This window comes from Carcharhinus amblyrhynchos, chromosome 19 (assembly GCF_965287045.1).
Source record: "Carcharhinus amblyrhynchos chromosome 19, sCarAmb.v2.hapA, whole genome shotgun sequence".
In the NCBI taxonomy this organism is placed as follows: domain Eukaryota; kingdom Metazoa; phylum Chordata; class Chondrichthyes; order Carcharhiniformes; family Carcharhinidae; genus Carcharhinus; species Carcharhinus amblyrhynchos.
Window position 1 is genome coordinate 52,677,295 of NC_137342.1, and position 25,925 is coordinate 52,703,219.

Consider the following 25,925-nt stretch of genomic DNA (forward strand, 5'->3'; position numbering starts at 1 on the left):
TGTGCTAGAGGATGTGAGACAACCCTTGATGTTTTGGTCAGACAATAACAAAGCTGGAATGCCAAAGAGTGTTGAAATTGTAGCATGGTGACTGCACAGAAACTACAGCGAAGGCTCAGTGTTGGGATAGTGCTCAAATAAAGAGCTGGAAAGCAGATGGATCCCTCGTGGTGAGATTGCAGTTCAGAGCTTGTTAGTTCTGTGAGTGGAATAGGGTTAGTGCTGGGTTAGCTGAGTCAGAAATGGCCAGTGACCAGGGTGTGGGCTGATTGGTAGGGAGCAAGGAATACAAATCTTTACAGCTCCAACAATACTCAAGAAGTTTGACACCATCCAGGACAAAGCAGCCCACTTGATTGACACCATGTCTACAAACGTCTACTCCCTCCACCACCCATACTCAGTAGCAGCAGTGTGCACTATTTACAAGATGCACTGCAGCAATTCACCAAAGATCCTTAGACAGCACCTTCCAAACCAATGACTGCTTCCATCTAGAAGGACAAGGGCAGCAGATAAATGGCAACACCATCACCTGCAAGTTCCCCTCCAAGCCACTCACCATCCTGACTTGGAAATATATTAGCGTTCTTTCAGAGTCGCTGGGTCAAAATCATTGAATTCCCTTCCTAAAGGCATTGTGGGTCAACTCACAGAACACGGACTGCAGCGATTCAAGAAGGCAGCTCACCACCACCTTCTCAAGGGCAACTAGGGATAGGCAATAAATGCTGGCCCAGGTAGTGAAGCCCATGTCCCAGAAATGAACAATTTTTTAAAAACAGCTATGTGATAAGTAATCTTTTTTGTCATAAAGCAAAATACTGTAGATGTCGGCAATCTGAAATAAAAACAGAAAGTGCTGGAAAAACTTAGGAGGTCTGGCAGCAGCTGTGGAGCGAGAAACAGAGTTAGTAGAATTTCCCCATCTTGCACAGCATGGGAATCATTGGGGGGGTGGTGGTGTAGACCTGCAAAGGTCCATTGATCTCAGGCAGGATTTTCTAGTTTTGGGGTGAGTGTAGCTGAGATCTCTGCTGTTAAAAGGAAGGTTTATTTTTGTGATGTCGATTGGGGAATAAATATTGGCCAAGACGTGGGAAACAATGTGATAAGAACATAACAACATAAGAACTAGGAGCAGAAGTCGGCCATCTGGCCCCTCGAGCCTGCTCCGCCATTCAATAAGATCATGGCTGATCTTTTCGTGGACTCAGCTCCACTTACCCGCCCACTCACCACAACCCTTAATTCCCTTACTGTTCAAAAATATATCTATCCTTACCTTAAAAACATTCAATGAGGGAGCCTCAACTCGGTGGGCAGGGAATTCCAAAGATTCTTTCATGCCCAGCTGAGGCTGGGCTTTACCACCTTTGCCAAGAGACAGCACCTCTGACAGTGCAGCAGATTCTCTGCACTGTACGGGTGTATCAACAGATTTCATCCTTAAATCCATGGATTGGGATTTGAACCCACAGCCCCTGATTCAGAGACAGGAACCCTATCCATCGGCAGAGGCATAGCTGAAACTGCTGGTTCAGATTGATGGCTGATTATTTGATCCCTAAGAGCACTTGATACTGATCTTCCGTGTTATACAATTCTTGAATCCTATGCCCGGGGGTTGCAATGAATATGATATGTGGTTCTCATTATTCTTGAAAGAAATATGTTATTAGTTCTGATTTGAAATCCATTCCTCTGTGTAACAGATTGAAATGGTTCCAAGATGTTATTTATTATTTCTAACCATGAACATGAAATCATCTTCAATTATTTAACTTTCCCTGTTTATTTCACCCCTGGGTAATGCTGCAGATACTGATATATCTGAGAGAGGAATGGTTTTTCCATCAGACTGGGTTAGATTCCTAGCCGCCATCCACTTAAAACGAGGAGAGAAAGTTCAGACTGAAGTCAAGCCTTCTGGTGTTTTGTTTGATGTGCCTAATATACGCTTGCATCAATTCCTTCCCAGAAAATTTCACTAATAATCGGACAATTGTCTTTTTGTTGTCAGATAGTTAGCAGCAGTGTGCTCCACTCAGAGTTCATTGGTTGTCATCACTAGATATTGCTATGAGGCAGTGCCAAGCGTTTGATCACTCTATCAACAATTGTCAATACAGACAGATTTCACTCCTTTAATATCTCAGAGAATTATCCTTCAAAAGGCAAGAGGAGCAAGTTAATTGTGTAAGAACAGCCCTCCCTTTCACAAGATTAGGTGATGACACATTCTTAATGACCACCGCAACTCCGAGCAGAATGATTGAGGGTAATTTATAAATTACAGACAGGAGAATGTCAGAAGGTTATGAAAGTAAATTGAAAATGTCTGCTCTTCAATTACTATCACCCGTGCTCCTTATTTACATAATAAAACAATGCTTCATGAAAACAGATTCCTGAAATTATACATAGGCTGGACTCAAACTTACAATTAAAATCCATATGCAGAGATACAAAATATTTTGATAGATAGACATCATTTTCCTGATATTTTGACTCTTAAATATTGCTTTAGGATTTAGAAAACAGGCTAAACACAATCAAAATAAAAACTGCCTGAAGGAAAATATATCTACACATAATCCTCTAGTCATGAGTTCTGAGCCTGGTCACAAATTCCAAATTCATATCAACACAGTTACTAATTACCATTAGTTAAGTTGCTTTGTTTGGTAGCACCCACACTTTTGTTTCTGAAGGTTGTGAATTCAAAGCCCAGTTCAGAAATTGGCCACATCACAATAGTGATGGTGCTGAGGGAGTGCCGCACTGTCAGGAGAGCGATGCTGAGGGAGTGCTGCACTGTCAGGTGAGCGATGCTGAGGGAGTGCTGCACTGTCAGGTGAGTGATGCTGAGGGAGTGCTGCACTGTCAGGTGAGTGATGCTGAGGGAGTGCTGCACTGTCAGGTGAGCGATGCTGAAGGAGTGCTGCACTGTCAGGTGAGCAGTGCTGAGGGAGTGCTGCACTGTCAGGTGAGCAGTGCTGAGGGAGTGCTGCACTGTCAGGTGAGTGATGCTGAGGGAGTGCTGCACTGTCAGGTGAGTGATGCTGAGGGAGTGCCGCACTGTCAGGTGAGCATTGCTGAGGGAGTGCTGCACTGTCAGGTGAGCATTGCTGAGGGAGTGCTGCACTGTCAGGTGAGTGATGCTGAGGGAGCGCCGCACTGTCAGGTGAGCATTGCTGAGGGAGTGCTGCACTGTCAGGTGAGTGATGCTGAGGGAGTGCCGCACTGTCAGGTGAGAGGTGAAAAGTGAGGTTGTGATTATCTGTTCGAGTACACACTATACAAAGAAAAGACAGGGGGCCTTCTGGCCAATATTCATTCTTTTAACAAACATCAGCAAAACCAGGGTAAAGGTAAAGTTCTGAAGATACTGGGATCTGAAAAAATACAAAAAATGCTGGAGGAACTCAGCAGGTTTGACAACATCTGTGGAGAGAGAATCGAGGCCCACAAATAATGTCAGACCTGCTGAGTTTCTCCAGCAATTTCTGTTTTTGTATCACAAAGGCCAGGTTAGATGTCATTTATCACATTATTGCTTGTGGGCCTTTGCAATTGCTAATGGTCACTGTGATTATCGAACTAACAACAATCAGCATACTTCAAAATAATTCATTGTTTCTGAACTGTTGGGAAATATTTTTGAAAATCGTGATAAAGCACAGTGCAAATATTTATCCTTTGGGTTTGTGTTTAGCTGGGCAGTGATGTCAGTGTCACACATTTGAAGCATTGATTCGGTTTATTTATGTTGTTGATGAGCAGAGTTACTTTACTCAGATCTTCCTTTTCAAAGTCAGACAAAAAGGAACAATGAAGCAATTGAAATGAACACATGTCAATGGAATAAAACGTAAAAATCCAATACAGGCAGCCAATTTGCTATTTTTCCTTATACTTTATCTCCCAAGATGAACTTATAACCCAAATTTTCTTTATGTTATTTCCTAAACATGATACAGTACTTGGTTTAAACATTTTCTGAATTAGAACATAGAACACTACAGCACAAACAGACCCTTCGGCCCACGAGTTGCGCCGATCACATCAACACCTACCAACCTACAGACCTATCTATAACCCTCAATCTCATTAAACTGGCTGCCTGTATTGGATTTTGTGAAATTTAAACAATTATTTATTGAATAAAAGAACATATTCCAGATTTTATTTTTTCCCTGCAGCAAGAGTGATGCAGATTGATTTCTTGAAGAAAAATATTGCTCAAGACATTTACACTGTTCAGCTCACTGATCCTATTCCCAACAGCACAGAATATTTCACCACATTGGACTTTTCACAATCAAAATGTCAGCACTATTCTTGCACATTTATCCAAATTCCTGAGTATGATCTGAGATTATCCCACAAAACTGCCATTCGGTGAGTCGAAGAAACCTTCCCAATGCATGGTTTTATTGGAAGTTTGTTAATTTTGCTCCCCTGCCTTTGGCTTTTATGATCAGTATTTCAATCAAGTACAACATTTAAAATTTATTTATTAGTCACAAGTAAGGCTTACATTAACACTGCAATGAAGTTACTGTGAAATTCCCCTAGTAGGCACACCCCAGCGCCTGTTTGGGTCAATGCACCTAACCAGCACGTCTTTCAGACTGTGGGAGGAAATCAGAGCACCCGGAGGAAACCATTGCAATTGTCTCCAATAGAAAGCATTTTGGTTCCTGTGGTTAATTTTTAATAATCCTGGAATCATTTATGGCATTTTGTATTTGTATTAGATTTACTGGAGTTCTATGAGGATGTGTCTAGGGCAGTGGATAGAGGAGAGCCGGTGGATGTGGTCTTTCTAGATTTTCAGAAGGCGTTTGACAAAGTACCTCACAAGAGGTTATTGCAGAAGGTCAAGGGACATGGAGTTGGGGGTAGGGTGTTAGCGTGGATAGAGGATTGGTTGTCAAATAGGAGGCAGAGAGTGGGGGTCAACGGGTGCTATTCGGATTGGCAGATGGTGACTAGTGGAGTGCCCCAGGGGTCGGTGCTGGGGCCTCAGCTTTTTACCATTTATATAGATGATCTGGAGGAGGGAACCGAGTGTAGGGTGTCGAAATTTGCTGATGACACCAAGATAGGGGGAACGGCAAATTGTGCGGAGGGTGTGGAGAGTCTGCAGAAGGATCTAGATAGGTTGGGCGAATGGGCCAGGAAATGGCAAATGGAATTTAATGTTGGCAAGTGTGAGGTGGTCCACTTTGGTAGGAAGAATGGTAGGAAGGACTATTACTTACGGGGCGAAAAACTGCAGCAGGCGACGGTGCAGAGGGACCTCGGGGTCCTTGTGCATGAGTCGCAAAAACCCAGCTTGCAGGTGCAGCAGGTGGTCAGGAAGGCGAATGGGATGCTGGCCTTCATAGCGAGGGGGATTGAATATAAAAGTAGGGAGGTCTTGCTGCAGCTGTATAGGGCATTGATGAGGCCGCAGCTGGAGTACTGTGTGCAGTTTTGGGCACCGCACCTGCGCAAAGATATTTTGGCCTTGGAGGGAGTGCAGAGGAGGTTTACTAGGCTGATACCGGAGTTGAGGGGGTTGAGCTATGAGGAGAGGCTGAATAAACTGGGCTTGTACTCGTTAGAGTTTAGAAGAATGAGGGGAGATCTCATTGAGACGTATAAGATGATGAATGGGATGGATAGGATAGAGGTGGAGAGACTCTTCCCGCTCAAAAAAGACAGTAGGACTAGGGGGCACAGCCTCAAGATAAAAGGGGAGCGGTTTAGAACGGAGTTGAGGAGGAACTTCTTCACTCAAAGGGTGGTGAATCTCTGGAATTCTCTGCCCGTTGAAGTGGTGGAGGCTGCCTCGCTAAATATTTATAAGACGCGGGTTGATGGGTTTCTTGATAAGAGAGGGGATTAAGGGTTATGGGGAGAGGGCGGGAAAGTGGAACTGAGCAGCGACAGATCAGCCATGATCTTGTTGAATGGCGGGGCAGGCGCGAAGGGCTGGATGGCCTACTCCTGCTCCTATTTCTTATGTTCTTATAACGTATTTGATATGTTAATATGTATTATTATTATATGTTAATATATATTATTATTCATTCGTTAATCAGGAATGTACAACATGTAGTCACTGACAGATTGGCCAGTCCAAATATTACATTGAGTTCAATCCATCCTGACCCAAATATTCCAATTTTCTCAATAGTGCTGAGGATTTCTGAGTTTCTCTAACTCGATAACAATGGCTAATCTGATTTTGTAAAAATTGATTTCCAACTCGTTTTTTACATATTTTACAGTCATATTTTTTAACTATTCCCAATCCTCTATGAATTGAGTAATATTGGTGATCTCGTGGTGTTTTTATTTTGTTTCACTACTCGCTGGATGTTCCCAGGAAAACACTTTTCCAGATGTCATGCAGCTTTGGAAAGAAAACTGAGAAGTTTCTTTAGTATTGAAAGGGTTAAATTATTGCGCTTTAGGGAGCATTTATTCCAGTTCATTTTCGATTGGGCTGCATCAGAAACAAAGGATTAATTTACTTAATGAAGAGTTCAGAAAATTGGAACCAGTAATTACAACTTAAAATGTTCAGCGGACGTAAACGCTGATTCTGATAGTTGAGCGATTTTGATAATCAAGTGTTGCACAGTTAAGTGTACCATTCTTTAATAAATGCTGCCGTTTCCCACTCTGTCTATTCTCTTTATATCACAATGCAGCATTCTGATGCATATTCAATAATTCCCAATTTTTCCAATTCCCATTTTTTGAATTTGTTTGCAATATTTTTCTGACAATTCTGTTTCAGTGTGGATGTTATAAAGAATGGTTTATAAGCTCATGTTATTCTAGTTACCAACAATAATCAGGAGAGAACTGAGGCTTAGCAAATTTCAGCCGTTTTACCAAATATTTAGAATTCAGTTTGCCTTCACTATGTGCTCCTTTGTGGATAGATTTCCCGTCGACACATCCACATGCTTCAGTCAGCCTTTCATTAACAGTTTTGTAATTTAGAATATAAGAACATAAGAACATAAGAAATAGGAGCAGGAGTAGGCCATCTAGCCCTTCGAGCCTGCCCCGCCATTCAATAAGATCATGGCTGATCTGAAGTGGATCAGTTCCACTTTCCCGCTTTCTCCCCATAACCCTTAATCCCCTCTCTTATCAAAAACCTATCAACCCGCGTCTTAAAAATATTTAGCGAGGCAGCCTCCACCACTTCAATGGGCAGAGAATTCCAGAGATTCACCACCCTTTGAGTGAAGAAGTTCCTCCTCAACTCCATTCTAAACCGTTCCCCTTTTATCTTGAGGCTGTGCCCCCTAGTCCTACTGTCTTTTTTGAGCGGGAAGAGTCTCTCCACCTCTATCCTATCCATCCCATTCATCATCTTATACGTCTCAATGAGATCTCCCCTCATTCTTCTAAACTCTAACGAGTACAAGCCCAGTTTATTCAGCCTCTCCTCATAGCTCAACCCCCTCAACTCCGGTATCAGCCTAGTAAACCTCCTCTGCACTCCCTCCAAGGCCAAAATATCTTTGCGCAGGTGCGGTGCCCAAAACTGCACACAGTACTCCAGCTGCGGCCTCACCAATGCCCTATACAGCTGCAGCAAGACCTCCCTACTTTTATATTCAATCCCCCTCGCTATGAAGGCCAGCATCCCATTTGCCTTCCTGACCACCTGCTGCACCTGCAAGCTGGGTTTTTGCGACTCATGCACAAGGACCCCGAGGTCCCTCTGCACCGTCGCCTGCTGCAGTTTTTCGCCCCGTAAGTAATAGTCCTTCCTACCATTCTTCCTACCAAAGTGGACCACCTCACACTTGCCAACATTAAATTCCATTTGCCATTTCCTGGCCCATTCGCCCAGCCTATCTAGATCCTTCTGCAATCATCTATGAGACATGATCTAGGCTGACATCTTGGGAGCAATGGTCAATTCGTGCTCCATCTCCTGGTTGAAAGTAAGTTAGAGTCGTAGAGCTTTACAGCATGGACACAGGCCCTTCAGCCCAACTTATCCATGCTGCCCTTTTTTTAAAAAACCCTAAGCTAATCCCAATTGCCAGCATTTGGCCCATATCCCTCAGTACCCATCATACCCATGTAACTATCTAAATGCTTTTTAATTATACTCGCCTCTATTTCTACCTCTGGCAACTTGTTCCAGACACTCACCACTCTCTGTGTGAAAAAATTGCCCCTCTCAGCACTTTCGTATCTCTCCCCTCTCACCTTAAACCTATCCCCTCTAGTTTTTGACTCTTCTATCTTTGGAAAAAAATGTTTATATCTACCTTGTTTATGCCCCTCATTATTTTATAGACCTCTATAAGATCACCCCTCAGCCTCCTTCGCTCCAGAGAAACAAGTCCCAGTCTATCCAGCTTCTTCTTATAACTCAATCCATCAAGTCTCAGTAGCATTCTAGAAAATATTTTCTACACTCTTTCCAGTTTAATATTATCCTATCTATAATAGAGTGACCAGAATTGCACACAGTATTCCAAGTGTGGTCTTTTCAATGTCTTGTACAACTTCAACAAGGCTTTCCAACTCCTGCACTCAATGTTCTGACCAATAGACCCAAGCATGCCGAATGCCTTCTTCACCACTCTGTCCACCTGTGACTCCGCTTTCAAGGACTATGAACACGTACCCCTAGGTCTCTTTGTTCTGTAACTCTCCCCAACACCGTACCATTAACTGAGTGAGTCCTGCCCTGGTTCAATCTACCAAAATGCATCACCTCTCATTTGTCTAAATTAACCTTCATCTGCCATTTGTCAGCCCCCTGCCCAGTTGATCAAGATCCTATTGCAATTGGAGATAATTTTCTTCACTGTCCACTATGCCACCAATCTTGGTGTCATCTGCAAACTTATTAACCATGCCCCCTATAATCTCATCCAAATCATTAATATAAATGATAAATAACAGTTGATGATGGAACACTAGGATCAATTTGGAAGAAGAGAAATGTTGGGGGAATCTTATCAAAAATGCCAGAGAGTTATTTCCAGTGAGAAAACCGTTGTGTTTCTTTCCATAGAAACTGATTAGTTTTCTGTCCAGATTTTACTTCCAGATCAGATACTCTGCCAGAAAATGAAAGGAATGTGGTTCACACCATCATTTGGGAAGGGTGGGGAGGCGTTTGTTCTCAACAGGCTTCCCAGAGATCGGGGCACCATCTTTAAAGGGAATCCCAATTAGAACCCGAGTAACCTTCCCCCCAGCCCAACACACTCTCCTCACCACTCCCAAATGAGCACTTCCCTATCCACCCCCTGATTGTCAGCATCTTCTCCATCCCCCTCCCTACCCCCAGTCTGAGCCAGCTCCCACCTCCACAACCACCTTCTCCCACCCCCTCCAACGGCCATCACTGGCATCCCCTGCTCCCCATTCCGACAATATGTCTAGGGACTTGGGGTACATAAGAACATAAGAAATAGGAGCAGGAGTAGGCCATCTAGCCCTTCGAGCCTGCCCCACCATTCAATAAGATCATGGCTGATCTGAAGTGGATCAGTTCCACTTTCCCGCTTTCTCCCCATAACCCTTAATTCCCTTGCCTACCAAAAACTTATCTACCCGTGTCTTAAATATATTTAGCGAGGCAGCCTCCACCACTTCAACGGACAGAGAATTCCAGAGATTCACCACCCTTTGAGTGAACAAGTTCCTCCTCAACTCCGATCTAAACTGCCCTCCCCTTATCTTGAGGCTGTGCCGTCTAGTCCTGCTGTCCTTTCTAAGCGGGAAGAATCTCTCTACCTCTACCCTATCCATCCCTTTCATTATCTTATATGTCTCTACAAGATCCCCCCTCATCCTTCTAAACTCCAATGAGTATAGACCTAGCCTATTTAGTCTCTCTTCATAGTCCAACCCCCTCATCTCCGGTATCAGCCTAATGAACCTCCTCTGCACTCCCTCCAAGGCCAATATATCCTTGCGCAACTGCGGCGACCAAATCTGCACACAGTACTCCAGCTGCAGCCTCACCAGTGCCCTGTACAGTTGCAGCAAGACCTCCCTGCTTTTATATTCTATCCCCCTCGCTATAAAGGCCAGCATCCCATTCGCCTTTTTGATCACCTGCTGCACCTGCAGACTGGGTTTTTGTGACTCATGCACAAGGACCCCCAGGTCCCTCTGCACCGTAGCATGCTGCAGCTTTTCACCCTTTAAATAGTAATCCCTCCTACTATTATTTCTACGTAATGTTTGAAGGTGACAGGACTTACAGAGCGAGTTGGCATACTATATGGAAGTTTGGACTTCCTACAGAGAAGCAATAAGTGTAAGAGCAGAGTGATTATGCTACACCTTTATAAAGTCTGGTTGGACCACATCCAGTTCTGCTCACAACACATTAGGAAGGATGTGAGGGTCATTGAGAGGGTGTGGGGAGATTTACCAGAATTTAACAGGGTCATTGAGAGGTCAGAATAGTTCAGAATAGTTCTAGGGATAGGGGGATTTTAGTTGGGTTGGAGAAATCCCGATTTCTCACACAGCAACGATAGTAATGACCTGAAATTTGTTGCTTGCAAAGCTGGTGGATGTGGAGACAATGAATGATCTCAAAATGAAAATGGATAGGTATTTGAGAGGGATAAACTCTGGACTACATGAATAGAATGGGAGAATGGGACTGGTACTGTGAGCCGGCATGGAATAGATGAAACAATGGCCTTATTCTCTGTCAAAATGACCCCATGGCTGGAATTTTACCAGCCCACCTGCCACGGGAATTGGAGAGGGTGAGAGGCAGAGCCATTGGAAGGTCCACTGACAACAGGCGGGATTTAATGGTTTTGGGATGAACAAGGATGTAATATTCGATTCCTGGCTCTGTGACTTATTCATTCAGCTTCCCCCCAATTCCATGATAACTTGTTCAGCCTGATACCTGGATGTTCAATGAATAATATGAAATATACTTAGAAGATAATTTAAATTAATGAAGTGTGAATGAAGAGTTTGACTATTATTTGAATTTGATTATAATTAGGTTTATTATAACTGCCGAGGGCGTTCAACTCATTCTCCCTACATTAGGCAGCAGAGCACATTAATTGTTCAGAGATGTTTTCCAGAGACAGCTGGCTGGGTATCGATGCAGCATAATTGTGAGATGTGTAATTATACACAGAGATTTATAGACATGAAAGACCATCGCAGAATCAACCGCCCTCTTCCACCACCACCCCACCCATCTTCCAGTCCCGCTGCTGTCAATAGATTTTCCTGTTGTTTGCACCCACTGCTGCCAGGGAACCCGCAGTATGTGGTTGACATCGGCGGGACTGGAAGATCCCACTGGCAGAAAGGGCTGGAAAATCCCACCCAATGTCTATCCTTGATAAAAATTCTCATGAACATTTCCAGTCGTATATGATGCCAGGTGGTTCCAAAGGGAACGCCTTGTTCAATGTGGTTTGAGATTTGTGTAAGTTCAGAAGTTTTATTCGCAAAGTAACATTCACATGTCAGTTATTTAACGAGGGTGTGATGTACAATGAACAGTTTATCACAGACAGACACAGAGGCTGGGAGTTCTCACCCCTATTTTCAGTGGACAGGAATGGCAGCGTGGGTAAGAAATACAACAGGAGTGTCCAAAACGGAATTCACGCCAGCGGAAATCTTCCCGCTGGATTGTCTCCACCCCTAACAAGGTTGTAACGGGAATCTCATCATGCAATGAAACAAACCCAATGACCGTACAGTTTAATATCATTGGTGGGTTTCTCTGCTGAATTATCCCCAACCTGAGGGTCCCACTACCACCCACCACCACTGATGTGACACCAAGTCTGCCAGGTTTACAACAACCTTTGTAAAACAGGAACTTGGTGAACTGTCAGTCTCCCCTGAGGGCACAGAGATGAGTATATCTCCCAGGGCAGGTGTGGGGGTTGGTGGTCATGCGCAGACAGTACTGACCTGGGATCCACCCAGTGCAAGGGGGCAGTATGGGGGGGGTGGCTGGTACAGGGTTCGGGTGGCTTCTTTGAGGGGTGAAGGGGTGGTGGGTGTGTATTTGTGGGCAGGGTGCCTGATCTATTAAAAGCCAAGGTTGCCGGCGGGGTAGGCACTGCCACCAGGATGATTTAGTGGGAGCCGCCTTCAGCATTCTTTCTTCAAATATTTACAAATCCAGTGGAGAAAGTCTCAGTGCAGGCATTGGGCTGGACATTGCCCACCTGAGGCAGTAGATTGGAAAAAGCTCCAGGAAATTGAGCTCATTGTGTGGAGTGAGTGATATCAGCAAATCGAATCTTAACACAAAACTCAGCAAAGTGGCAAAACTATGACACAGAATATACAAACTCGTACTGATTGGGGGGATAACTGTGATGGAATAAAAGCAGAAAGTTTGGGGCACTCGGCAGGTACTCAGCACCTTGGAATGAGAAACTGAGGGAATGGGGTGAATTTTATACTCGGAAATCAGGGGTGTTGCCTCCCGCTCCTCTCACTCCATCCCCACCCCTAGCTTCCCCCCACCCTCCCCTCAACCTCCACCCTCCCCACATCTGCCACCCTCTCCACGCCCCCCATGCTCCCCACGCCCTCTTCCCACCTGGCCACTCCCCTAGGCTTGTATAAAATCTCACCTGATGTCACAACATCATCGCTCTGGTTGGGGAGAACAGAGAATTCGGGGGGAAAGGGGGGAGGGAATCAACCTTGGCATCCAGCTGCCATTTAGAACATAGAACATTACAGCGCAGAACAGACCCTTCGGCCCACGATGTTGCGCCAACCAGTTAAAAAACAATGATCCTCTAACCTAAACCAAACCCTTTCCATCCATAAACCTATCCACGGATCTCTTAAACGCCCCCAAACTAGGCGCATTTACAACTGCAGCAGGCAGGGCATTCCAATCCCTCACCACCCTCTGGGTAAAGAACCTACCCCTGACATCCGTCCTATAACTACCCCCCCTTAATTTAAAGCTATGCCCCCTCGTGCTAGCTTTCTCCATCCAAGGAAAAAGGCTATCATTGTCCACCCTATCTAAACCTCTAATCATCTTATTTGTTTAAAATAAACTCACAAAGTTAGCACCTTGTTAACAATCCAATCCTTCACAATCTTATGTTGGTCTCTGGACTTTTCAGACATTGGGTCTAAACATTTCTGTGCATCTTTTATGCAAATGAGATGGCTCAAATAGATAGTGAGTGCGCGAGGCAGTGAGTGCCCGAAAATGGTTGCAATGCAATGGTAAAAATGAGCCCTAAATGTTCCGACCACTCTGAGAAAACAAAGTCAAAAATGCAATGAAATGCCAGGTACGAGAGCTTGAGTGGATGTTTGCAATGTCACTTTTAATTGCAATTAACACTAAAGTATCAGCATTGTCTCCTCCTCACACCCCTCCAAACATCCTCCTCCAGTTTCATGGTTACATTGTGAACGGTGTAATTATCACGTGTAAATTATGTGTAAATTGCATTTTCTTGAACAGAATTTGTTTTGTTTCCTGAGGTTTGGAAAGATTGGAGCTGAATGGGAAGATTAAAGTCCCTGGAATTTTCCTGTCAACTTATTCCTTTTCCCAGTTTTCTGTTCAATTTTAAATCTTAAAAATAATGAGCGTCCACTACAAAACATTTTTAAAATCGACAATCATGGCCTATTAATACAAAATTCAGACTTCCTGCTAACAATGAAACATGGAAGTGAAAAATAAATTCCATCAAATTCTCTCCTCTGTAAGAGTTCGGAATGAAGGGTATCAATAATGACAGACAGTATCTCTCTTTACCAATGTTTGTCACACTCCGGAGGAATTGAAGGGTTAAGGATGTGTTTTCTGTTTTTTATTAGCTGCTGTGTGATTTTTTAATGCTTGCTGAAGCAATTCCCAGTCTGAACAGAATGCACCTGAGCTAAAAAATGTTACAAAATTCAAGAAATTTCAGCAGACAGGGAGACCATTCAACCCATTCTTTACTGAGCACCTTCTGTCTGTGCTCAATCAGGACCCTGACCTTCCGGCTGCTGCCATTTTAACACACGATCCCGCTCCCATTCCCACATGCCTGTCCTTGTCCTGCTGCAACGTTCCAGTGAAGTTCAACACAAACTGGAGGAACAGCATCTCATCTTCCAGCTCGGCACTTTACAGCCTTCCCGTCTTAACATCAAATTCAACAACTTCAACTACCTCACCCCAGCCTCTTCATTTTCATTCTATTTTATTTAATTTTTTACTGTTCTCTACCTTTTATTTTTTATGGTCTTTCTTTATTTTTCTTCCCTCCTTCCCACTCTTTCCTTCCCCCTACTTCATCCCTCTTCCTCTTATTTTTTCTACCCCCCCTCCCCACTTACCCTTTTCTACTTTCTACCTCTGTCCCATTGTCCCCCCTCCCCTCCCAACATCTCCATCTGTCAACATCTCTGCCCCCTAGGCCATTCACACCCTTTATTCTCTCTGTGGACAGCTATTAGGTGGTTTCCCTGCTTTCTGTGGCTATGACTCATCTTTCATTCCCTCCCCCTGCTGAATAAATATCTCCCACTTTCTATACCTTTTAGATTTGACAAAGGGTCATCTGGACTCAAAACGTCAGCTCTTTTTTCTCCTAACAGTTGTTGCCAGAGCTGCTGAGTCTTCCAGCATCTTGTGGTTTCATTCTTTCTGTGGTAGGTTCAGCTCCACAACAGAACAATGCACTCTAAACCAGTGTACCACTCGCTGTTACAACTTCTCCAGATATAGTTCTCTCTAAAGCATTTCATTTTTAACTTCAAAAGTCAGGAGACTTGTTCCATTGCATGCCTGGGTAACTTCTCACACAACTAGGTTTATTTGTACCTGTTTCTTTATGTCTTTAGTATCAATCCTAAAATTTATGCTGTTTGTCATTGGTCAGTAAAATAGCAAATATAACTCCTTACATCAGAACCTCTCTCAAACTTTCAAAGTTTCAACACTTATTTTTTTGTTTAAATTCCCATAAATTAGGTTTTTTTTGGAGCCTTAAGATAATTCTATCCTCACAGCTCAGGCATCATTGATGTGAATCTGTTGCTGGGATTTACTAAGGAGGGCTACGGATTGATATCAGGACCATGTGTCCATTCTGAGGCTGCAGAGACGCATGGCGGGGCCATGGTGGTGACTGTCCCATTCGGGCCTCTTACTGTCAGCTGGGCTCACTGTCCAATTAAAGATCAAAGACTGACTCTCCACACTGCTGACCCAATCAGAGGCCAGCAGCTCTATAGCCTCAGAGGTTTCGCTGAGAGAGGTGACCTCGGCAGAGAGAGAACAAGTGGTCCCCCTGTTTGAGGTGCCTCTGTAAGTGTGGCAGGGAGGTGTAATTTTTTGCCTGGGCCAAGGCGGCATGTCCCAGCGATTAGAGGGGTAAACCCTCCATGGGTCACATGGTGCTGCAGGACCGGCCCAAGATTCTGAGGCATTCCCTCACTCATCTCTCCACAGAAACCATGCCCTTGTAATTGGCAATCTTCCCACATGGCACAGGGGCAGGTCCAGCACATACAAGGTGCCAGCAGTCCCAGGGAGGTGACCCTCAATTTGGGGTTTAATTGGCTTGGTTGGCCATTCACCTCTGGCAGCTGAGTCACCGCCGTTCCTGCCTTACGGGTTGGACAGCAGGCTGCAGCGAATGCGGTTCTTTGCATTTCAAATCCTTGCATCTGGAGTTTGAGAAAATGGAAATGACAGTGAATCTGTCTTAGCTGCACTCGGAGCGCCGTAGCAATTTTAGACACCCTTTATTCAATTCAATTCAAACTCACTCTGTTCCTTCAGTTCACTGTAAATTTCAATATTTAGATTAAGTACGCATTGTCTGCCCTGTTCTCCAAAATTTTCACTGAGCTGATTACCTGCTCCATTCCCTTAATCTGCTCTCCTCCAGCCTCCTATACGCTCTATCGCAATCTGCCGTGTCTGAATTCTGTGTTAGCAATTCTTGTTTGTACCATTCTACCTCCCACCCCATGGCCATGAGCTGTCCTCCGGAACATGGGGGAGAGAAGATGGATATTTTGATTGGAAAGCCCTGGATCACATCGCTAACTAATCTTGGTCATCACAGAATATCCATTTAGTTCTCACTTAAACAAATAGGTTTTGAAATTCTACATCAGTCACATTTCTTTCCTTTAAACCTTTAATAATTTCCTTGAGGAGGTTGTTTAGTCGCGAGCGTGTATTGACTGCTTCTGATTAGCCCACACTTCACAAAGTGACAGAGGGAGTTATCATAAATGTAAGTCTTATTCTTCTGATAGATTTATTTTCCTACGAAAGGGGAAGACTTTACATCACACCTTCCATGATTTCAGGATATCCTGAAGCACATTGCAGCTAAAGAAAGTATATCGGAAGTGTAGTCACTGGTGTAATATGCAGAGTATGGAGAGTTTGTGCACAGCAAGCTCCCAGAGCAGCAATATGATGTTTGACTGGGTAATCAGTGTTCAGTAATGTTGGTTAAAGGATAAATATTGGCAGAACATGTGGAAAACACCCTACTCTTCTTGAAAGAGTGCCTTCCAATCTTTTACATCAAACTGAGAGGACAGACATGGTATCGTCCTTCAAGGCAGCTCTGTTTTATCAGAACTAATATGTTGGCCATTTAAATCACTAATCTGTGTTATTTTTCATCAAACTTTATTCATTTTCTTCAGCTATGTCAAGTGTTCTATACCTTGCCTAATAAATAGCCACTGAAATGATACTTGTCTGTCCTGTTACTGGAAGGAACACATGACGAACTGTAGAATTGATAGCGCTGGCTTTCATTAATTGTATATTGCATGCCGTAAGTAAAAGAGTCACCACAACAAAGAGCTTCCATATATTTTACCGTTATTAAAAGTTACTGTCCACGTGTGGTGATGTCCCTTTAAGGGCATCACAGACCATGTGACTCTGACTCTGCTGTGTTGCCCCTAAAGCAACTGTCCCTTTAAGGGCAATTCACCATGTTAAAATGCTAAGTGATTAATTCCATTTGACATTACTTTGTTACAAAAAGAGGTTTTTATTGGCAGTGCACTCGGAGAATTGGTTTCACTTACTAAGGAAAGAGATTCAAAATTGTTGATGCGATTAAGTCTCCAGAAATCTATTGAGCTGGAATTATTGCCATCTGAATAAATCAATGTTTCCTCTCTAATGACATTAAAGAATCGCTATTATTAAAATCCTGCAATATAATTAGGTCTTGGGTATTTCTACATCAGCTGGCGAATTCTAAAATCCCCTCACTGTGCTATTTATAAAATTGTGGATTAATTTATATCTATGTTTTTAATAACATTGTTTTGCAATCACTTTATCTTCCAGAAGGATGGACTTTTCTGTTTCCATTTACAACCCTGTGCTCAGATCTGCAACAGATCTTCTTATAGACATGATGGAAACTCTAATTAGTTGACAGTGAATGATCCTACAGACTGAATTCTAGAATAGGGGATAGAGACCTGATTAAAAGGCAGGATAGAAATGAGTGCTATAATTAATTTCCCATTCCATCGTGGAGCTGGCTGAGTCATTCACAGTAACCATCATTGAAGAACAAGATTCAGGGTGAGGCATTCTCAAACGTAGTGCTTTCCAAAATACACAACACAGTCTCATCTGGCACGTGTACAAGAGGAATTCTTTTTCCATTCATGAAATAAAGCTGTTACACATGCAGGTGCCTGCAACACTGCGGACCTTTTGACAACAGTTGTATTAACTAGAACAGGAGTGGTTAGATTGGGACAGGGGCAGGCAGTTCTGGAGAGCTGAGCTCAGTGAGAATAGTACTGGTGGCAAATAAAGAGTGTGCTTTCTCGGAGAGGAAGTGTGATTGCATCTTTATTAAATCCAATGATTTCAGTGGTGTCATGGAAGAGGAGGTTGTCTGTTGATATAATCAGTATGACGAAACTCCTTACAATTTGAGGGAATTCCTTGGAAAGTGTTCCTGGAAACTGATTCAAATAAATATTATTTTCTATTGATCAAGATTTTGGAACAATTCCCCTGTCCAATATATGTGTTAAAACCTTACCCACTTACTTTGCAAAGACTGAACTACAAAATTACCTTTCCTCTTCCTTTAAAATGTTACTTTGTATTTTGAACCTTTTCACTGATTGTTGGATCCATCCAAATGTAAACACATTTATAAAAACTGGGTTAATAATGTCATTGCACAATAACAGAAGTTAGACTTTATCCTCAGGGAGATTCTGCTCTCACTTTTTTACGCTGAGATTTTATTGAATGTTTTGATTGTAAATGTGCCAAACTAGAATTAGCGATATAAATTCAACCAACATGGACCTTAGATTTTAGTCATTATTCAATTAAGGAAAGACAGAATGAAATCGTTGAACATTATTGGTTGAGCAGAGAAAGGCATCCTGAATGTGGACAGCACAGTGGCACAGTGGCTAGCACTGCTGCCTCACAATGGAAATCGATTCATTTCCAGCCTTGGGTGACTGTCCGTGTGGAGCTTGCGCGTTCCCCCCGTGTCTGCATGGGTTTCCTCCCGGTGCTCCGGAGGGTTTCCTCCCATTGTCCAAAGATGTGCGGGTTAGGTGGATTGACCATGCTAAGTTGCTCTTTAGTGTTGCAAGATATATAGGTTAGGGATTCGTGGGGTAAATACATGGGGCTATGGGGTAAGCCTGGGTCTGAGTTGGTGCAGACTCAATGAGCCAAATGAACTTTTTCTGCACTGTAAGGATTCTGTGATTGATTCATTCTTGTTACTCAAAAGTATTAATGGACAGAGGACAACGGCAAGTATATACTTTCCTACCAGTTATGATCTTATGGAATGATGGCAGAGACTCCAGGGGAAAAACGTAACTCTGTTATTTTGAATGATGTGATGGTGTTAAACATTCATGTGTTAATGCCCAATAGTTTTTGCGAATCTGAAGTACATGTTCCAGTCAGACGTATTTGTAGATTGTTTCACAATTGACAGAGACGAGGCTGTCAAATCGATATGCAAACTCCTTTCCCTGCAGTTAGAGGAAATAACCAGCTGTATGTATGCCATAGACAGGTCCGTGAATTAATGCTGCAACCTTGAAAAACGGGGTAACAATATCCTGTTCAGTAAAATCGTTTAAAAAGCCATTATGAGCTTTATAATTGTCTCATTAATCTTGGTGTTAAAGATTGAATTATTTGTTTTAGTGAGGGTCGAGAATTATATTAATCATCGTATATCTTTATGCAAACAGGAACATGTATTCAAACTCGAAACATCGCATTTTGAGAATGGAAGAGGAAAAAGCCCATATGACCCAAAGCTGCTGACCACTTCCATTCTGATTGGTGAGTAAACTTGGAGTTTGGCAGGAATTCACCCAATTCATTGCTGATGTTCCACCAACCTGGTTACATGACGGTCTATTAAATGCTTGTACATATTCATTGCAAGCATGGCGACTCTCAAACAGCCGATATAGAAATCAAACCATCCAAATAATGAATTCTGCTGTTTCAGTCCCAACAAGGCTCACACTTTTCAATCTCTCCCAAATGAAAGTTTGTGATGTGATCAATATAATCACATTCCCTGTGGCAGCCGCATTGAACCAGTCAAATCTGTCAATTCACATTACTTGAAGTACTACAATTGTTTCAAACTGTGATCCACCAGTCATGTATGACTTTTGCCTTTCAATATAAAAGAAATGTACAAAACCAAAAATTATGCAAAAAATTAGTTACCTTAACCAGTGAGTAGCCACTAGACTTGTTTGGAGTTTGGTTATATCCAATATGATAAGGAGTGGAAAGTCAGGCATGGAGAATCAGTGCTGTTGATAAGAAACTCTTGCAATAATGTGGCAGATCCATTGAGGTAGAATCTTCCAGTCCTTCCTCCCAATGTGCGATGTGAGGACTAGAGAGTCTTTCTGTTTTAATTATAATGGGGAGAAAGTCCCATAGCACAAAGAGAACATCTTGGAAGAGCATCTCCAGAGGCCAGGGCAGCCAATCAAAAAAGCACTCCTCTCTCGAGCAGCTCTTCACCCCTGACAGTTTAAATAACCCTTAAGAGAATTATCCAGCTATCTAACCGAAGGATACTGAGTCGGAAAGACTTTATAGACAGCAGACAGCTACCAAAGAACTCCAAAACTTCCACTATGTGCTGGTTGTATATTTTCTTTGAGAGTGATAAAAATTCTGTTATTACTGTTTTGGTAATGATGTTCCTTGTACTATTTGAACAGCATTTCAGTCAAAATGTACCTTGTTCAGTTAAAGTTCCTGGTGATTTAAACAAAATACCTTGTTAATTGTTCACTTAAAGCTGTCATCAGGCTGTTATATTAATGAACGTTGAATCATTAATTAAGAACAGACAACACTTTCCCAAGTAATTTGTGAATGTAGCCCAATCCATCATGCAAATCAGTCTCCCATCCACTGACTCTGTCTACACTTCCTGCTGCCTCAGCAAAGCAGCCAGCATAATTAAGGACCCCACACACCCTGGACATTCTCTCTTCCACCTTCTTCCATTGGGAAAAAGATACAGAAGTCTGAGGTCACATACCAATCGATTCAAGAACAGCTTCTTCCCTGCTGCTGTCAGACTTTTGAATGGACTTACATTGCATTAAGTTGACCTTTCTCTACACCCTAGCTATGACTGTAATATTCCATTCTGCACTCTCTCATTTCTATGAATGGTACGTTTTGTTTGTATAGCGCACAAGATGCAATACACTATATGTTAATACATGTGACAATAATAAATCAAATCAAAATCAAAAAAATTTAGTAAATTACGACACAAGGTAAAAGGGATTAACCTCTGTGTCATAACAGATTTTGAACAGATTACCTTCACACTTGGCAGCCCCTATGGCTGCCTTCAGACTCTCTCTGGGGAGGGTGATGGTCTCAGCTCAAATTAATACCTGCTCTTTCAGAACAAAAATCTGCAGGTACCTCCTCCTGAGATATAGTGGGCTGAGCCAGGAAATTTCCTGACCCTCACCACTCACCTCTCGGAAGAAAATCCACCCGATTGCGAGGGAAGCCTATTAGAGGTTGCGTTTCGGATTGTGGTGTTGTATCCGTAAAGACTGTAATGTGCTGCTTCTGGAATTTAATGTGTTTGACATGCTGCTCTTGCTATATGGAAATTTTGCAATAACACAATTTAACTCCAACTTTCCTTCCTTGTTTTATGTTATCTGATTTTAATTCTGGGCATTTTGTTTCTTTAAGCAGCTTCTCCTTTCAGATATTTTATCAAGACTTTACAAAGACTGCCATTTGTAGTTAACACAAAATCGGATTTTCAGAATGCTGGGGTCACTGAGGGATGAAAGTCTGATAACATTGAATTGAGTCTCAGATTGATAACATCAGCTGAGTTGAATTAAGAGATTAACTCTGTCCTTCACTATGTTCACTTTACTTATGTCCCAATACAAGAACTTTAGTTAAAAAGTTGTTTTTACCAATGATAAATTTACAGTTAATATAAGCAAACCTGAAAAAAACTGGTTTTGAAAGTGAATCTAGCACTCTTAGAGTAAGGAATCCCTCTGCTAATCCAACAATCCTGAATAAAGCTAAGCACTTGAAGTAATACTCGAGGAAAAGTGTTGCAAGATGAGTTAGTGTTCCACTTATCTATTCAGATTTTCCAAAGTTGCATTAAAATATGCATTATTAATTGCATTTTAACATTGTCATTGTGCTGGTATATATCTTGCATCTTAAAATTAGACAATCAATTGCCTAAATTATTCATAAGTAGCAAATCAAATCAAACAATGGTCTTTTAGGCCTGGTTTGGTAATGGGATAGTCATTGTTTGGCCTGGTTTGCTACAGGGTTGTCATTGTTTGCATTCATCTCATTTGGCACTGACTGCAGATTTAGGGTGATTTTAAGAGACTCCTACTGCTCCCTCCGGTCCACTGATTCACCCACTCCAGGTTGGGGTCGTGATGGCGGGGGGGGTGGGGAGATGGTGGGAAACGGGGTGGGGGGGGGTAAAGGGGACGGGTGGTGGAGGTGACAGCAATTGCAGTGATACGTTCTACAGATAGACTGACAGGTAATTGTGATAAGAAAGGGGAAGAAATACCTTGAGTTACACAGCACACTTCATGATCACAGATGCTTTACACACACTGCTACCTCACAGCGCCAGGGACCTGGGTTCAATTCCCAGCTTGGGTAACTGGCTGTGTGGAGTCTGCACATTCTCCCTGAGTCTATGTGGGTTTCTTGGTGGCGGGTGGTGCAAATAATGGGAAGACCTTTTGACAGCGGTGGGACTGGAAGATGTTGCCACTGACCAATGTTGGGCTGTTCCTCTTAGTTGAAGGGTTGAGGGCTCAGTCATGAGCAGGTAAAGTTTAAGTGTGCAGGGCAGGAGATTCAGAGGGGTGAAGGGCCTTTTCTGCGCTGAATGACTCTATGACCCCCTCTCAGTGCTCCAGTTTCCTCCCACATGCCAAAGATGAGCACGTTAGGTGGATTGGGAATGTTAAGTTGTCCCTTAGTGTCCAAAGAAATAGTTTTAGGGGGGGTTACAGGTAAAGTGTGGGGGAGAGGGCCTGTGTAAGATACTCTGTCAGAGAAATGTTGCAGACTCTATGGGCTGAATGGCCTCCTTCAGCACAGTAGGAATTCTATGAAATACTTCCAATGAGTCATCACCGTTACAGAGCGGGTGTCGGAGTGAGGTGACTTCTTGCAAGCCCCAGTATACCTTCTAATTCCATCCTTTACTCTCATTCTATCATGGTCCTATCACATAAGCTGATCGTCTCTACACCCTGTGACTGTAACACTATATTCTGCATCCTCTCCTTTCCTACTGCCCTATGGATTCTCTGAAAGGAAGCATTGTCTGTATAGCACTCAAGTAACAATACTTTTCACTGTATCCCAATGCATTTCAAATCAATCGATCAGCATAGGAAGGAGGGCAGTTAATATGTCGCAGTGTGATAATAACCAGATAGTCTGTTCCTCTGATGTGAATTGAGTGATAAAAATTGACAAGGACACCAAGCAAATCTTCCCTGCTCATCCAGAGACATTGGCCCAAATTCTCTGATCTCATCCATGGCTGGGATTCTCCAGTCCCGCTGCGGTGAATGGATTTTTGGCTGAGCACTAAACTCTCTATCTTCGCTGCCAGTAGTGACGGGGCGTATGAGACTGAAAAACTCCTGCTACTGACTTTGCGGCACTCCCTCAGTGCTTCACTGCAATGTCAGCCTTCAGTTCTGTGCTGAAGTCCTAGAGTGAGACTTGAACCTATAATTACTGAGTCTCAATGTGAAATGATACCCAGTTGATTACAGCTGATTCAGAATGTCCCCCAGGTACGGCACTTGCCGGTACAATTGTTTTTACATTGCTACTGACTTACTGCAGTTTTCTTTTCTCTATAATTGATTCAGTTCTTCAATCTTCACAATGACTTTCTGCTGCCTCAGCAACATTGAATATCAGTGTTCCATTGGCAGTCCAGCTGAATCAGCGTTGCCTGTAATGTAATCCTTCTACAGACCAATAACTTAAAAAAATCATACTGACAGTTGATAATTGATACGATGACATAACCAAGTTTTGCATTTTAAAACTTTTACTGTAACAAACAGACCAATAACACTATTGGTTAAACTAGTTTTGTAGGTCTCTTGTGCATTGAACTATAGAACACAACATTCCCCTTTCATTTTTAACATAACCGTAAACACACTCACAGGTATTGAGGGTGGGGCGTGAGTTTCCCAAAAAGAAACTAAATGCCCAGTGAGCAGGAAAACAGAAGATTTTCCTACTTTTTTTTGGGCACACTCAGTTGAGTTTCCAGTACTCGTTCCGCCAGGGGATACATGCTGGTAGGGGGGGAGGTGGTGGAGGGCAGGACATAATCCTACTCGAGAGGCAATTAGGGAGATTGGCACATGTGGACAAGCCCCCATTACCAGCATCCTGGTCGTCAGCCTCCCCACCCCCCCACCACCCCTCTCCCCCAACCTCTCTCCTTTATTTCCACCGCTGAGATTTAGCAGCCATAATTTACACTGTCATTCAAGTAAACATTTAATTCTCCTGAAACCAATCCAAAATGAATCTTAGCTCCTAATGATTCACTTCTATTATTTTCCTTTCTTAGCCTGGTAACTTTTAATCATCCAAGAGTCCTCCATGGTTGGAGATTTCCTTGAGATTAGCACAAGCTTGGCTAATCTTCCAGCCCCAATTCAGATCTTCATGAGTCCTTTCATTCAAACTATAAGCTTCCACCCATAATTCTATGCATTGAACCATCGAATCATTTAACCACTAGCTACTCTCTTCCTCCTAACAGACTACCTAAATTTGTGAGTCTTTTGGGTGTCTTAGAAACCTGTCCTCTTAAACCCCATGTCACTGCAACATGAATCACATGGGCCTTGTATTCAGGTGGAAATGCTGATTAGCTATCCTTGAGCCCTCCAGTCTTGATTATCTTGAAATTAAATGGACAGTTTAAAGTACAAGTGCTGACAAGCCAACATTCTTAGCAACTTCTTAGAAATTTGGAGACTAGCAGAAAAACTACTGTAAACACAGATGTTGTTGCCATTGTCTTCAAGTGTGAACGCCTGCGTATTCTTCCCCAAACCAATCTGCCTTTAATCTTAACAGCACCATTGTTCAGACATGTAGCTAGGTAGAGTTCATCACAGATCACATGACCCTCTTCATTTTACCCTGAACTAATGACATAGTTCCAGAACGTAACAAACTTAGAAATATTTGTAACACTTGATATTGATGACAACTTAATCATACATTTCCATAACTATCATTTATGCCTGTCCAGCATAGGTAGGCATGTTGAACACCTGTCACCAGTATAAACATGGTTAGACTGCTGCCTCACAGTGCAAGGGGCCCAGGTTCAATTCTGACCTTGGATGACTGTCTATGTGGAGTTTGTGTGTTTTCCCTGTGTCTACTGGATTTCCTTTGGGTGCTCCTGTTTCCTCCCACAGTCCAAGGATGTGCAGGTTAGGTGGATGGGTCATGCTAAATTGCCCCTTAGTGTCCCAAGATGTGGAGGTTAGATAGATTAGCCCTAGGAAATGTATGGGGTTATGGTTATAGTTATGGGGCAAGGGAATGGGCCTGATAAGATACTCTGTCAGACAATCAGTGCAAACTCAATGGGCTGAATGACCTCCTTCTGTACTGTAGGAATTCTGTAATTCTATAAAACTCTGAGCATAGATCAATCCCTACAAGTAACTCAGAAACTGTTCTAAAAACATGTCCTAAACCACTTCCAGTGCAATTACATCCCTGCTCGAGTAAGGGGACTAAAAGTGTCCACAATATTCGCAGTGCAGTCTCAATAATGCTCTGTACAGTAGCAGCAACACTTCACTATTTCTATAATCTATTCCTTTACCAAAAAATGCCAAGATTCCATTTGCAAATGAAAGTTGTTACCAGCGAAAGTGGCCTTGAAACTACCGAAAAACCCAATTGGTTCATTAAGATGCTGCTGCCTTTACCAGGTTTAGTTTGTCTCTGATACCTCACCATTGTGACTCTAACTACCCTCCAAAGTAACTCAGCAAGTGACCCAAATGTACGACAACAAAGACTGGGAAATAAATCCCAGCTTTGCACAGCTTTTTCACATCCTGAGAGTTCCATTTTAAAACAGAACCATGCTCCATGACAATATCTGCCACTGCCATTGTTACATCTCACCTTTTCACTTCCTGTGCTAAGATTTCTTGTTGCTACAATGGAAATTCTCTGTTGAAAAGAACAAGTAAATTTTTTGACAAGCTTAATGCTCCGTAACATTAAGCGGTAGGACTGCTGAGGAACAGTGGAGGATCTT

The 25,925-nt window shown here is 42.8% G+C and overlaps 1 protein-coding gene across 4 annotated transcripts in view; it reads left to right on the plus strand.

Moving 5' to 3' along the window:
* The window catches only part of sema3ab (sema domain, immunoglobulin domain (Ig), short basic domain, secreted, (semaphorin) 3Ab), a 366,890-nt gene that overhangs the window by 259,340 nt on the left and 81,625 nt on the right, over window positions 1-25,925 (plus strand). For all 4 annotated transcript variants that reach the window (XM_080207779.1, XM_080207780.1, XM_080207781.1 and 1 more), the window contains exon 6: window positions 19,270-19,363. In XM_080207779.1, coding sequence (XP_080063905.1) covers window positions 19,270-19,363 — 94 coding nt within the window. The remainder of the gene's footprint in view (window positions 1-19,269; window positions 19,364-25,925) is intronic.